This window comes from Heptranchias perlo, chromosome 17, assembly GCF_035084215.1.
Source record: "Heptranchias perlo isolate sHepPer1 chromosome 17, sHepPer1.hap1, whole genome shotgun sequence".
Taxonomy (NCBI): Eukaryota; Metazoa; Chordata; class Chondrichthyes; order Hexanchiformes; family Hexanchidae; genus Heptranchias; species Heptranchias perlo.
In genome coordinates this window covers 43,810,682-43,826,941 of record NC_090341.1, presented here as the reverse complement: position 1 = coordinate 43,826,941, position 16,260 = coordinate 43,810,682, and the positions used below count along the sequence as shown (strand labels likewise).

Genomic DNA, 16,260 nt, shown 5'->3' with positions numbered 1-16,260 from the left:
CACCGGATGTGGGCTAATCATGCACCGTGATGTCCGCGCCTGGATTTGGGCCTAATCCAATTTAACCCCCGTATGTGTCTTGTGGCAATTTTGTAATTACCATATGAACAAATATGCTGTTCCAAGTTATAACTGATTCTAGTTCAGTAAGTCAATGATTTCAATAGCGCTTTACTGTTAACTGGAATTTTGAGCAGGGTATGCTTAGTCAACCTTGAGCAGACACTCAACCTTCAACCACAAAGAATATTTTCAGGAATATGGACAAAATATATACAATGCACAAACAGGTAACCAGACAACCTTTACTCTTTTCACGAACAGCCATGCATAATTTTTAACAAATACACATTGTGCCTTAATATCACATGTACAGCTTTTGAAGAGCATTTATATAATCTCAGCACAAAGCTCTGTAGTTGGCTTATCAACATCCAGATCATTTGGTCAATAAATATACTGAACGCCAAGATCGCTTACAAGTAGCCAGGTTGCCAAACATCCCCATCATACATCAAAACCATAAATGTAACACCATTTTGGTCACTAGTTAATTTATCTTACTCCATCGCAATTTCAGCATGGTCTGAACAGGGCACCTAAAATCACAGCAGTCTACCTTCACAAGTTATCTCTAACTCCTTAAATTGTCAGCAATCCAGAAGATTTTAGGGCTAGAACTATCTGGGGGCACATTTCTAATTGTCAATATTCCATTTCTAGTCAGTTGAGATTGCCAACAACATAGAACAGCACATTATGGTATTTATAACTCTTTGAATCAGTCCTACCTCTACCAGATGTGGAGTTGGATTGAAGCCACACATGTTGCACACTTGGGCTTTGCATTCAGTGCAGTTGTTAAAGTTGGGAGGCTGACTTGATCCCACATTCAGTTCCATTTTACATAGAGGGCACAGTACTTTAGGTTTGGTGGCTTCTTTCTGTTGAATAACTGGCTCCAGTTTTCCTTGTTTAAGTGCAGACACACCCCCAGTTTTAACTTGCATTCCTGCTGTTGAGCCCTGCAATTTTGAGCTCAATTCTGTGCTTTGATCACTGAACACTACTTTTGGAGCCTGTTTAGCTGCAGATCCTTTAGCAGGTGACTGCTGACTTTGTGATGTCTGTTCTGGCTGGGTGGAAATAAGGCTAGTGGCCTGGTTTAAAAGGGAAGTTCCAAACCCAAAGAGTTTACCAGTAATGCCCTCCTGCTCTTGGGATAGACTGGAGGGCCCTGCTTGTGTTCTTGCTGGTGAACCCTCTACTGTCCTCCTTTGTTCTGCAGGGGAAGGCCTAGTTTGCTGGCTCTGACCCATAGGCCTGGTTGCCTCAGATTGGGCAACAGGCTTTGGTTGGGCAACAGGCTTTGGTTGGGCAACAGGCTTTGGTTGGGCAACAGGCTTTGATTGGGCAACAGGATTTGATTGGGCAACAGGATTTGATTGGGCAACAGGCTTTGGTTGGGCAACAGGCTTTGGTTGAGATTGATTAGCTGCTGGCCCCTGCTGCTCACGTTGACTGGGTTGCATCTTGGTCTCAGGTTTATTTTGTGCATCAGTTGGCACTTTAGGAAGCTCCCTTTTCACTGGTGTAGTCCTGCCCTGTTGGGGGACGGGATCTGCTTGAAGCTGTCTCTGCGGTTTTGCTTGTGGTTCTGTTTGGGGCTGGTGTGATGGTGAGTGTAGCTGTTGCTGACTTTTGGAGCATGGTGCAGTAGTCATGTCCATCCCCAGAGCTCTCTGCATCTGACAGTTTAAGCACAACCATTCTTCTACCTACAAAATAAAAGAAGAAAGTCGTGTCACACCACCTGAAATTAGAGTTGATGAACATTTGTTGCAACCTCAAATCATAATGCATCACATCACTGGTTACCATAAAAATTTATTAGTCTACTTAAACTGTGTGTTAAAATTTTGTCCTCATGATGTGGGATGCAAGTGCTACAAAAAGTGCTTCACTTTTTGCCCCACCTGTCAGCATCAGGCACTTACCCCTCCAAGTTAGATACTACAAGTTAGTTGTAAAGTAACAATCTCTTTACACTGAGCTATCGAGCATTGCCTTCACTAAAAACACATTTGTTCAGCCAGATTTTGGCTTCAGAGGAAGAATTGCCTTGCAAGATTTCTGACATAATTTTATACACAAGTGATGCAAATATGTATTTATATCACATAAGGCATTTGCAAACAAAAATGTTTTCCAAAAATGTACATGAAGACAATGTCCTTTGATCCAACCATGCAGTGTAACATTTCTGTTTTCCAATGCTTTAAATTAGCACTGAATATTATTCAGCCATCCACAGTTCACTTGAGGCCATTAAGAACAATTAATACCACTGGAACCAGTAGTGGACCTAAGTACAGAAATGAAAGGACAGTGTTCTAACCCAGGTGTGTCAACCAATACATCACTGATCATTTCAATATAGGGTATTAACTGCTGGTTCTGAATGGGTTGGAGGGGAGGAGGAGGGATGGAGAGATTGACAACTACAATGTATTTGAGAGCAGCCCTTTCATCAATGAGTCTTAGGGGGAAATTTTAATGCCCAGGATGGGCGGGAAAGGGGTAGGGGATTAAAATTTCAAAAATCTAATACCCGACCCCAATACTCCTCCTTCCGGTTTTAACAGAGGGGGGTTGGGGGCGGATGACTAACCTGCTAGAGAGGTGGGTCAATTATTTAAATATGTTAATGAGGCTGTGTGCCTCAAATTTTAACTGACTTTTACATTTAATGGCTGCGGGCAGGGTTTCCCTGGACTTGGGAAACCTGGCGGCTGAAAGGAGGCGAGAAAGGCCAGATCCAGCACTCCTGAGCCTCCTGGTCCACAAGCAGTACTGGAAAGGCTGCTGTTCCAATCCAGGTGTGGAGTTACATCGAGTCTACAGCACAGAAACAAGCCATTCGGCCCAACTGGTCCATGCTGGTGTTTATTATCCACACAAGCCTCCTCCCTAATTCATCTAATCCTATCAGCATACCCTTATATTCCTTTCTCTCTTGTGTGCTTATCTAGCTTCCCTTTAAATGCATCTATGCTATCTGCCTCAACTAATCCTTGTGGTAGCATGTTCCTCATTGTTGGCCAGGGGCTGCAGAAAGTAACCTGAGACATCAACTGCTGACACAGGCAAAAGCAACTTTTGAACTGAAGTAACCTGAGTTCAGTCGCTGGCCTGTGCTGGCTGGAACCGGTTTGAATTAGCTAAGTTTTGTGAAAGACAAAGGAGATGTGATAAGACACAAGTCCTTATTTAGAAAAGGAGTAATGAGGTAATGCTACCTAAGTCTTTGGGACAGAGCCAATGAGGAGAAGACACAGGCTGGCGAGCAAGCCTAAACCAAAGGGAGAAAGACAGCACAGCTTGAAGAGATAAGATTCGGAATAAGAATGAAGAATCTGGGGCGTGGAGCCAGAGCGAAGACTCCGGAGACCAACCATCGCGGAAGTGGAAGACCCTACGTCAGGGACGTAGAGACGACGTCGAGAGAGAGAGAGAGAGAACAGAACGCCTGGCCAGCGTCAGCTCTCCTTTTCGGGTATTATCCTTTATATTCTGTGACCACTCAGGAAGTGTCAGAGAAACCTAGTGGGTGTACGTTTAGATCCTAGTTTGGGTATAAAACTGTATAACCTGGTGTAAACTGCATGTCTATATCTAACCAGACCTATAAGCTATATGTATATGATCTAACGGCATGAATAAAGTGAATTGAGAGTTAAGAGAGAATTGATTCTTCTCCTCTTTGTACTAAGCCAATAACCGTAACCGGTGACCTCCAGTCAACAACATTCTTACCACTCTTTGGGCAAAGAAGTTTCTCCTGAATCCCTTATTGGATTTATTAGTGACTATTTTATATTTATGACCTCTAGTTTTGGACTCCCCCACAAGTGGAAACATTTTCTCTACGTCTACCCTATCAAACCCTTTCGTTATCTTAAAGACCTCTATCAGGTCATCCCTCAGCCTCCTCTTTTCTAGAGAAAAGAGCCTCAGCCTGTTCAGCCTTTCCTGATAAGTATATCCTCTCAATTCTTATATCATCATTGAGAATCTTTTTTGCACCTTCTTTAATGCCTCTATATCTTTTTTATAATATGGAGACCACAACTGCGCACAATACTCCAAGTGTGGTCTAACCAAGGTTTTATACAAGTTTAACATAACTTCTCTGCTTTTCAATTCTATCCCTCTAGAAATGAATCTCAGTGCTTAGCTTGCCTATTTTATGGCCTTATTAACCTGCATTACTACTTTTAGTGATTTGTGTAACTGTACTGAGATCCCTCTGCTCCTCTACCCCATTTAGACTCTTAATATCCAAGCAGTATGTGGCTTCCTTATTCTTCCTACCAAAATGCACCACTGCATTCACTGTGAAACAAAAATATAAATAAGGAAGGGAATCTATTAAGTAATTAGGAAGATGTAGTTAAAACACAGAAAGAACACAATTGTACTTTTCAAGAAAAATGGAACCCAAAAGTTAAAACTCATCAGCAACTGATCCTACGCTTATCTGTATTTGAAAAGCAACATCTCATTACACATTAATTGACACCAACATTTCATATCATAGTATCACAGTAGGTACAGCACAGGAGGAGGCCATTCTGCCCATTGTACCTGTGCCAGTTCTTTGAAAGAGCTATCCAATTAGTCCCATTCCCCTGCTCTTTCCCCATAGCCCTGTAACTTTTTTCCCTTCAAATATTTAACCAATATTGTACATATTATAAACAAGAAATACTTGTACCTTTCCACATCTCTCAGAAGCACTTTGTATACAAACCTACTTTGAAGGGTTTAATTGTTAGATAGGCAAACATGGCAACCATTTTGCATTCAGCAAGATCCGACAAACAGCAATGAGATTAACGACCAGTTTGGTTGAGGGTGGAATGTTGGCCAGGTCACAGGAGAGCTCCCTGCACTTCTTCGAATAACATGATGGGAACTTCAACCTCCACCTGAGCCACTTGGACAAGCTTCGGTGTACCATCTCATCCGAAGATCACTTCCAACAGTGTACCACTCCCTCAGTGGAGCATCAGCCGACATATATTTACCTAGAAGGATAACTGAAAGCCAGCATTGCCAAAAGACACTGAATTCTCTTCCGCAAACAGCAATTGATACCAGCTCAATTGCTAAATTTAAATGTGAGATAAATAGCTTTTTGGCAACCAAAGGTATTAAGGGATATGGGCCAAAGGCAGGTATATGGAGCTAGATCACAGATCAGCCATGATCTTATCAAATGGCGGAGCAGGCACGAGGGGCTGAATGGCCTACTCCTGTTCCTATGTTCCTAATTCCAAAGTTATTTCTTTATATTTGCTTCATACTCAGACTCTTTGTCCACAAAAGGGGAAGATTTTTTTTTGCTGGTGTTATTTCGTAAACGTACCCACTTATTGTAACTCTTAGAATGTTTTTGTCTTTTCAATCAGCACCCATGTGCAATACAGCCATTTTAGTGCCAACTGTTACAAGGCACTATACCATGCCACACTTATGACCATTCTTGTCTCTTTAATCATTTTTAAATGCAAAAAAATTTAAAGATTCAGAAAAATCAAGACAGGATCCATATAAATGCAAATATGAATAAAATAGCAGAAAAAGCTGGAGACCAGCTGTAATTATTGTTACAGATATTTAAGAGTTCTATGGGCTCGATTTTACAATGGTGGTAGGTTGGCAGCAGGGGGGTGAAGGTGCGCGTGGCAAACCCGCATGAACAAAACTTACCATTTCCGACGCGATCGCATGTTGACTGCTGATAATTAACGTCCTCTCCGGGTTTTGTGCCCAGCAGCCAGCCTGATTTACAGGCTGGCTGCAGTCAGGAGCTGCAACGCAGGGGGGGGCGAAGGAGGCAGTGGAAGGTGGAAGATCCGGCGCTGGACTGGAAGACTGGGGGGGGGTGGGGAAGAGGGGATCATCGGGGGGGGGGGAGGGGGACATCGGGGGGGTGGGGTGAAGAGGGGGACATCAGAGCAGGAGACATTGGACATCAGAGCAGAGTGCAAAGGTAGGTTCATTTCCAGGTGTGAATCAGAAGCGGTGGGCAAGCCACCCAGGTAAAATTCGTTCTAATTACTTCACCTCTCACAGGTAAAGTGCCTTAAGTACCTCAATGAGGTACATTTTGCTCTTTAATTGTCATCCTGCCGGCTTTAATTGCTGGCGTGACTTTCGTTTTCGGGTCGCTTAAGCGCACACAGGTGGGTCTCTGGGAAACTCAGAAGTCGGCTGATTGGAGCCAACTTCCAAACCCAAACGGGATTTCCGCGATTTTCGGAGCCCCTCCACCCTCCAAATTCCTCTTAAAATCACCCCCTATGAGTCTGTTTAACAACCAGCAAATGGCCAACGTCAATCAGTCTAAATTATCGCAATTATAGTCCAAATTGCTGCAGCAAGTAATTCAGGGAGCACAGTTTGTTTGCTTGCTAATCACAACTATTAGCTTTGCTACAAGATTAGAAACCACAGCGCTTGTGTGCAAGGCCTCTTCAGTAGAGGTCTGATGGAGAGCCCCCAACTGAAATGTAAATCCATTGTTCCTCTTTCAAATAGAAAGAAAAAGGATGGCAAACGCTGGAAATCCGAAATAGAAACAGGAAATACAGCAAATACACAACAGGTCTCTCAGCATCAGCATTTGAAGGAAAAAACAATGGTTCTGATGATATTTATATCCAAAACGTAACAGGTTAATGCTTCGGGTATAAACATCATCAGACCCATTGTTTTTTTCCTTCTAATGCTGATAGACTTGCTGTGCATTTCCAGCATTTTCTGTTTTTATGCCAGACTTTAGTGAGGCTGGTCTAACACTAACTACTATGGCCTTGTTCAAGGGCACAACTTAGGCAAATACACTCCATTTGCATATAGTCAACATATACAAAGGATGGCAAAAAAAAAGTTTCCAGCATCAGTGCCACTTCAATTTAAGGTAAAGTTATCTGCCACTAAAATTAACCTTTTCTAAAAAAAGGAACAAAAGAACTTGCATTTATCTCGAGTCTTTCATGTACTCAGAACATCCCAAAGCACTTCACAGCCAATGAAGTACTTGTGAAATGTAGGCAAACACAGCAGCAAGTTTGTGCTCAGCAAGGTCCCTAAACCCATCCATCTCAAGTTCCCTCTCCCCCTTTAAAACCTTCCCTAACTCCCACCTCTGACCGAGCTTCTGGTCACTCCTAATATTTTCTTCTTTGGCTCGGCCTCCATTTTTTTTTGATTGTGCCCCTGATTGTGCTTTTTCTATATTCAACAACTTACATTTATATAATGCCTTGTTTTCCGAAGCCCCCATTTCTCCAACATAGAGAAAATTTCAGCAGCTAACTTGAGTGTTCAAAGTAGTAATTATTGTTGTGATAACCAATGAATCACTTCACTGCACAGCCGGAATGGAGTGTTCTGAATCTGTGATATAATCTATCCATTCAGACAGGATCCCTGAATCACTCTAGTTTTAGCTTAACAGTTTGACTCCACCTCAAGTCTTTTGACTATATTAAAATTCAGCATAAAATCCAAATATTTGTTTAAGTCCTTGAAGTAGAGAATGTCAATGTTAATTTTGTGTCGATACAAGATCATTTTCTTAATGTTTTTATACAGTTTCAAAGAAAATAAATACCAAATTTACAGAAAGCGGTGATGAAGGTTGCTGCTAGCAAGTGCCAGAAAGTTACACAAGTGACTCCTTCACACATTTATAACTGGATATTGAAGACTCTATTAAAGTGGGTTTGTAATTGCATACCAAGAAGTCAGGTTTTGTAACCTGAAGACACAAATGTCAGAAGATGTAAAGTAATATCTTGGTTTATTATATCCCCAGGACAACCAAATCTGTACAGTGTGGTTAGTAACCCCAGTAATAATATCAGAGGGCCTGCTTTATTTTATCTGTCCTAAGTGAATGACCCTAAATAATTAATGCCTTACAATGAGTTGTATTAAGATTTTTTCCTCAGTTCAATAATGTAAAAACAAAAGAATGCAGGCAATAAAATATTACCCCAAATATCTCAGCAATATATAGAACTATTTACCAACATGACAAGAAAGTCAACCAAGGAACATTGAAGGCAGAGATGAGTTGCTGTAGTACATCGTACATACTGCAGCCACACTGCTCCGCTGATGGACAGAGTGGATATTGAGTCCAGTGAGAGGGGCGCTGATCAATCACACTGCTTTGTCCTGTATGGTTTTGAGCTTCCTCTATGTTGTTACTGCTGCAACCATCCAGGAAAGTGATGTATATTTTATCACACCTTGTTGACGTAGAGAAGCTTTTATGAGTGAATATGGCAGGATGCAGCATTGATAACCCCATACCCAAATTTTGGCCAAAGTCCAGACCTAGGACACTTGAGAACTCAGCAGGGTGATATTTTGCAGAATTTGCACTTGAGTCGTGGGGTTCCAGAAAGTCAATGGTTTAAGTCCTAATTTGATCCCCACTTGATTTCAGCCAGTGTAGCAGTACGGGCACAACTGATCTCTATCCTTGGCTTCAGGAGCAGAAAAATTAGCCAGGGTTCCCACCGTTGACTGCTAATTGTAAATTGAGTGAACAGGATTGGGCTTGGCTGCAATACTCTTATGGCTGAATAGCTTGCCTTGGCTCACTCACAAATAATGGCTACTTGGCACAGTGCTGGAAAGTGCCCATAGACTGTATCCCAGCAGAAGTAAATGTCTTCAGGAAGAGGGAGAAAAAGGTGCAATAGCAACATCATTTTATTCCTGTCCAGACTTGGAATGTTCCATTACACAACATGTCCCTATTGACCTAAACTCAATTGTGGCAGTTGTCAGGCCTCTTTTTTGTACTGAATATCCAAGAAACTGGATTTTAGCAGCAAAAAACTGCTTGTTCCACCTACAATAGACAGCCTCCAGAATTTCCAACACGGTACTCCAATGGTTTTTTAACTTTCTTTGGCTCTCCTATAAGAGGGGCAACAGGAGGAAAGAACATTAAATCATAATGTTTGTAACATTATCTAAAAAGACTCCCGATAATGATCATCTTTTAATATCAGACATGCACATCAAAAAAAATTTAGTAATGGCTATATTTAAAAAACAGAATCAATGGGTGTTAAGAGGCAAATTCTGTGACTAGCCCAACAATACTAGTCCAAAACCCAAACACAGTGCAGGAAGGGATCCCTTGCTAGAGAAGTAAGTAAAATTTTGTGACACCATCTGGATTTCTACATGACACGGTTTAAAAGCCTTACAGAGGGCTGGAACATCCACCATGGATTCTGCTCATGCAGTAACCCCTGGTAGAAGTATTGATCTGTAGATTGATAGGAGATTTCCTGTTAACGTACTGAATCTTAAGGTTGGACGAGTCTAATACAAGTCACACATTGACATTGGCCCTTGATGCACATAGCTGTGAGAGCAGAATGCTGCTTCAAAAGGCTTTATGCCTTCATTTGAATCAATTCCTGATTAATCTCAGCATAACAGAATAGACTGTAGGTGCTTCCAGTTAACCATCATTTGATCAGACTATATTGTTGTAATAAAACTCATATTAAAATGCTGCTAAAATATAGACAGTTTGATATGCTTGATGTTGGATTAGCCAGAAGAGGTTAAAATTGTATTACTTCATATCACGAAAAGTAAGACTGAGGTTCCTTTAAGCCTACCAGGGGTTCATCTCAACCGATTTCCCCTTCCCTGTTCTTTCTTTTTGTGTTGAGATTAACAGAACACAAATTAAATTGCCAACACAAAGGGTGTGAAATGCTCCTTTAGGTATAAGCCTTGGCTCAGTGGTAGCATTCTTGACTCAGAGTCAGAACGTCATGGGTTCAAGCCCTATTCCCAAGATTTGAGCACAAAATTGAGGCTGACACTACAGTGCATTACTGAGGGAGTACTGCACTGTCGACATGCTGTCGTTTAGATGAGATGTTAAACCGAGATCCTATCTGACCTTAGGTGGACGTAAAAGATCCTATGGCGCTATTCGAGGAAGAGCAGGGGATTTCTCCCAGTGTCCAGGCCAACATTTATCACTCAACCAACACCACAAAAGAGAGATTATTTGGTCGCTTATCTGCTTGTGGGACATTGCTGTGCGCAAATTACATAGAATTACTTAGAACGTACAGCACAGAAACAGGCCATTTGGCCCAACAGGTCCGTGCTGGTGTTAATGCTCCACACGAGACTCCTCCCATCCTTCATCTAACCCCAACATATCCCTCTATTCCTTTCTCCCTCGTGTTTATCTAGCATCCCCTTAAATGCATCTATGCTAGTCGCCTCAACTACATCTTGTGGTAGCAAGTTCCACATTCTAACCACGCTCTGGGTAAAGAAGTTACTCCTGAATTTCCTATTGGATTTATTAGTGACTATCTTATATTTATGGCCTCTAGTTCTGGTCTCCCCCGCGAGTGGAAACATCTTCTCCACGTCTACCCTATCAAACTCTTTCATAATCTTAAAGACCTCTATCAGGTCACCCCTCAGTCTTCTCTTTTCTAGAGAAAAGAGCCCCAGCCTTTTCAATCTTTCCTTATAGGTATAACCTCTCAGTTCCGGTATCATCCTAGTAAAAATTTTTTGCACCCTCTCCAGTGCCTCTATAACCTTTTTATAATATGAAGACCAGAACTGTCCACAGTACTCCAAGTGTGGTCTAACCAAGGTCTTATATAAGTTTAACATAACTTCCCTGCCCTTCAATTCTATACCTTTAGAAACAAACCCCAGTGCTTGGCTTGCTTTTTTAAAAAAAGATGGCGTACTTTTAGTGTTTCTGTACCCCCAGATCCCTCTGCTCCTCTGCCCCATTTAGACTCTTATTATCCAAGCAGTACATGGCCCCCTTATTCTTTCTACCAAAATGTAATGCCTCACACTTACCTATATTGAAATTCATTTGCCAATTGCATGCCCATTCTGCAAGTTTATTAATGTCTTCCCGTATTTTGTTGCAGTCCTCCTCAGTATTAACTATACTCCCCAATTTGGTGTCGTCCACAAATTTTGAAATTGTACTTCCGATTCCCGAATCCAAATCGCTTATGTAAATGAACAGTGGGCCCAGCACCTTTCTGTTACTTCTTCAAAGAATTCAATAAAGTTGCTCAAGCATGACCTTCCCTTTTGAAATCCATGCTGACTAACCTTTATTATATTTTCGGTTTCTAGATGTTTTTCTATTATGTCTTTGAGTAAGGATTCCATTATCTTTCCTACCTCCGATGTTAAGCTAATTGGTCTCTGGTTCCCTGAGCTTGTTCTATCTCCTTTTTTAAATATAGGAATCACATTAGCTGTCCGCCAGTCCTCTGGCACTATTCCCTTTTCTAATGAATTTTTATATGTATGTAATAGTGCCTCTGCTATCTCTTCCTACCTTCCTTTAATATACGTGGATGTAATCCATCCAGACCAGGGGTTTTATCCTAAGTTTGATTAGTTTATCAATTATCTCCCCCCTTTCTATCTTAAATGCCTTTATATCTTTTTTGATCTCTTCTTCTAATGTCATGTCCACCATGTTAATCCCCCTGGTAAATACTAAGGCAAAGTAATTATTTAATATTTCTGCCATTTCACTGTCATTATCTATGGGTTTATTGTGTGTATCCCTTAATAGCTCTATCCCCATCCTGATTTTTCTTTTGTCATTTATTTGTCTGTAGAATATTTCACTATTTCTTTTTATATTCCTTGATAATTTAATTTCATACTTTCTCTTTGCTTTCCTAATTGTTTTTTTAAACTTCTTTCCTAACCTTTTCATATTCCCTCCTTTGTTATCTATGTACTTAGTGTATGCCTTTTTCTTTAGTTTCAATTTTGCCCGTATTTCTTTATTCATCCATGGTCTGTCATTACTGGCTAGTCTGTTCATGCTTTTTAGTGGGATATATTTCTCTTGGACTGTATTAATCACCATTTTAAATGTTTCCTACTGCTATTCTATTTCTTTGTTTGCCAGTAATTTTTTCCAGTTTATTGTCCCTGGTTTCATTCTCATCCCCCTGAAAATCAGCTTTTGTTCCAATTTATTATTTTGGTCTTTGTCCTTCTCAATCTTTATTTGAAACCTTATGTTGTGATCGCTATTGCCTAGATGTTCCTCTATGCTTACTTCTCTTATCGGTTCTGGTTCATTTCCCATTCCTAGATCCAGCATTGCTTCCTCTCTTGTTGGGCTTTTTACATACTGGGTAAGAAAGGAGTCCTGCACACATTGTAAAAACTGCATTCCCTGTACCCCTTTACCTACCTCTTCTTGCCAGTTTATTTGGGGGTAGTTAAAATCTCCCATGATTATTATTCTATGTCCTTTACTCATTTCACATATTTACTTAAATATTTCTTCCTCCACCTCCTTTCCATTATTAGGTGGTCTGTAGTATACCCCTAGTAGTGTGATCAATCCCTTATCTTTTATTTCAATCCATATGGATTCTGTTTCTATCCTTCTGTTCATTATGTCCCTTTCCTCTACTGCCAATATGTTATCTCTAATTAGTACAGCTACTCCACCCCCCCCACCCTTCTTCCTTCCCTATCCTTTCTGATTATGTTATAACCTACAATATTTAGATGCCAGTCCTGTTCTTTATGTAGCCATGTTTCAGTTATTCCTACTACATCTGGTTCCTCGCAATGGATTATTGCCTTCAGTTCCCCCGTTTTATTTTGGATGCTGTGTATATTGCTGTACAGGCAGTTTAATTCATCTTTAATAGTTGTTCCTTTTACTTTATTTTTAAACAGTCCTTTCATATTTCTGTTTTATAACTGTATTTGTTCCTTGACCATTTAGGTTATCTTTATTCCTTACCCTGGTCTGACCTTTACACTCATCTTTTATCTTTAGGCTTTTGTTATTGCTACCAGATCCCTCTCACCATCTTGCTAGCTTAAAGCCTTTTGTTGCCATATTCGCCTATATTACAATGGAGACTATATTTAAAAATATTTTGTTAGCTGTAAAGTGCTTTGGGATGTCCTAGGGTCATGATATATAAATGCAAGTTTGTTCTTTCTTACATTTCTCTTACTTCCCTCCCCCCCCCCCCCCCCTTGATCATGGCACAGGCTCCACATTTCCTGCAATGGAATCATCTGATCCATTTAATGTTATTCTTCAGCCAGCTATAAAGGAGTCGTCTAAAAGCATCACAGCAAAAACTCTCCCTCCAATGTTTCCGTTCCCCACCTTCACATAGGAGCACAGCTGCTGTCAGGAACTAAGCAGCATGGAAGCAATCAAACTTGCATCTCAGATACCACAGCGCTATTGCATTAATGATCCTAACTATTGCACCAGCTCACACCTCTTTCAATTAAAAATATATTGGGAGACTGGGCAGCACGGCAGGTCAGCAAAACACCCTTTTAACCCTTGAGTGCTGAGTTCAAAATCTCTTTCTTGCTGTTTGTATTGATCCTAATCGGACAGTCTCAAAACAGCTTCCCATGATAATAGTCCTACACCACAATAATTGTTCCTAAGCAACAAAAGTTGTCTCTCACTCAGAGGTTGCAAGGATGGGTGATGTGGGGGGAAATGGAAGTGCAAGCATGGTACAGTATGGGGTGTTCTTGACTGTTTGGGGCAGAGGAAATTAAAAGGGCACAGTAGAGTGAACTTCATCCTGTACTTGCCTCACCTCATAACTTATCCGAGAGTGCCTGAAAAGGCAAAGTGTTCTATTCCCCAGCACAAACATCCTTGATTTGATTAGCACAATACTCAACAGTTAAAATACATTGAAACCTGTAAATTGGGGACACCCAAGAAGCTTGCATCAGGTGTGCTTTATTTGCAGGTGTCCTTATTTTCATTGTATGTATTGTAAACCGCATGAGCCATATATCCCTGGATTGGCTGTATCTCCAGAACCAATCCTTTTTTTTCACTCTCACCTAGGATTGTGCCTAATTCTAGAGCCCTGCCAGCGGAATATTATTTCAGTTCATTGCCATCCCGGGGTCCTTTTTCATTGAGGGAGGGATGTCCTGATCCTAGGATCTGCTACATTGGCAGCCTGCACAGGGCGAGGTAGATGCTGTAAGGCCAGAGTGGCCGGAAGGTACCAGCCAAATTTGGGGGGGGGGGGGGGATTATTGTCCTGCAGACCCCTGTCCAGGACCCCCTCCCTCAGTTAATGTTTGAAGTGCTGCGGAGTGGGCCATTAATAACTCATCAGTATCTGTCCTACTGGTGGAGTGAAACGTGATGTTGCCCGGTGCAGTTCCTGACTTTTATGGAATGGGGAGTTCGTTACTCAGCCTCTACAACGGCAAAGAACTCACTCTATCCCTGTGATGTAGCTGGGCAAACATTCAATTCCAAAGCTAGAGTGGTTTCTTAGCCAATATGGATACTGGGTAAAGAGCTCGCCATTCCACAAAGCCGGTTTTTTTCCCCCCACCCGATGCCACCTGGCATTTACCGTGTTTTAAGTTGTAAATAGACTTGGCACACTGAAGGCTGTCTGTCTTTTGTAATTTGAGAGTGTCTGTGCTTTCAAGGTGCAGCTTGTATCTATTACAATGTAGGTTATTTGGGACTAAGTATTCATTTTTTGGGCGTGTTTGTACAGGTGTCACTACATATCAAAATCTACACTGAAAGTTTGTATTGCAACAAATATGCAGCCAACTTTCACTGCTCAAAATCTACTGATACTGCTTCCATCTACTTCGACACAAACTTGTCACAAAGGTCAATATGCAATGACAAAATAGAGTTTTCAGAGCGGATAGCTCCAGGAATGGAACAGGTCAGAGGTTTCCCAATAAGATGTAAAAGCCCCTTGAAACATAACCAATTTTAATTTGGCATGGTTTGAATACTTTTAGTTATGTAGTACCATTTTCACATTGAAAAGTCTCAAAGTGATTCACCCAAATTATTTTTGAAGTGCAGTGATTGTCATGCAGAGTAAAAGTGAAACTTGAGCACAAAATTGGTTTTAAAAAGCTTGACATACCAAACACAAGAAGCCTAAAGATTAAAAATCTGACAGGTTAGGCAAAAAGAAACATCTGCTGCATCCCAACAGCATACTTGAATGTGTACGCTACTTTTTGTCCTTGCTTCACTCAAACTGAAAGGCAGTATTTATGGTCCATTCTGGTTCAATATATATTTGACAAGTGCCTGTAGCCTCTGTTATAGCTGAAGAGTAGAGCACAGATTGATTGCTTCATTCATACGTTTTTGCATTTTGCAATTGCTCTTGCCCATCACACCAACTGACCAAACAGGAGTAAAATGCTGGAATTGGAAGCATATGTAGCAGCAGGTAAATATATCAGATTGTGGAAACATAGCTCACCCCAGATGTTGAGTGTGAATTTAATACATAGGGGCATAGGTTGTTCATGAAAAAGACAATAAGAGGGGTAAACTTCATACGTTCAGGAAAATTTGAAAGTTGAAATTATTAATCTAACTAGAGCTAAAAAGCAGGCAGAGGACAGGGCCAACAATTGGAGTTCTCTACATACTCCTAGAGCAGGTAAACAGAAAATGTCAACATCTTATATAATTAGATGCTATAATTACAAGTCCTATATCTTTCAGCATCCGTAAGGTGTGTAATATTTTGACTTTGTGTCACTTATGAGGTATTGCTTTGGTAAATTTTCATATTAGAGTAATAGGTGAACCGCTGTCACATTTATGCTGCAGCTGGACAGCGGTAAACAAAACTGCACTCCAGCCCCAGACTATCCACCAATAACATCACAGATTTACTAGTTCAGACAAAAATAAACGTGAACATAAGTATGTAACGATGGGAATTAATTTAGCAAAGGGAGAATCTGAAAGAGGCCTATGAGTAACAGTAGCACTGTCACTAGCAATGTCAAGGCAATGTTGATCAGTAAAAAATGAAAGCAAATAGAACTTTGGGGTATGTAGTCAAAGGGGGGCTAATTGTACAATATACACCACACTTGGAGTACTATTTACAATTCTGGCCACGTCACTGCATTGTAGCGAGTACAGAGAAAGGCAACAAAAACAATCAAGTGTAAAGAGATGACCTGTGAAGAACTACAAAAGGTTAAGCTCTACAGTCTATAAACAATATTTAATTGGCTGTGAAGAGCTTTGGGGTGAAAGAGGTGGGAGTAACTTCATCAATGTTTCTCAAATTTTAAAATGGTATAGATAAGATCAATATTTTTGGT

At 40.8% G+C, this 16,260-nt stretch overlaps 1 protein-coding gene and 1 long non-coding RNA gene across 2 annotated transcripts in view; one reads left to right on the top strand and one right to left on the bottom strand.

Moving 5' to 3' along the window:
- The window catches only part of LOC137334269 (uncharacterized), a 105,387-nt gene that overhangs the window by 14,096 nt on the left and 75,031 nt on the right, over positions 1 to 16,260 (top strand). The window lies entirely within an intron of this gene.
- The window catches only part of LOC137334268 (protein bassoon-like), a 379,103-nt gene that overhangs the window by 326,218 nt on the left and 36,625 nt on the right, over positions 1 to 16,260 (bottom strand). Inside the window, exons 3-4 of the mRNA XM_067998926.1 lie at positions 1,473 to 1,778; positions 792 to 1,367 (exon numbers count right to left, since the gene is read on the bottom strand). Of these exons, the coding sequence (XP_067855027.1) occupies positions 792 to 1,367; positions 1,473 to 1,778 (882 nt within the window). The remainder of the gene's footprint in view (positions 1 to 791; positions 1,368 to 1,472; positions 1,779 to 16,260) is intronic.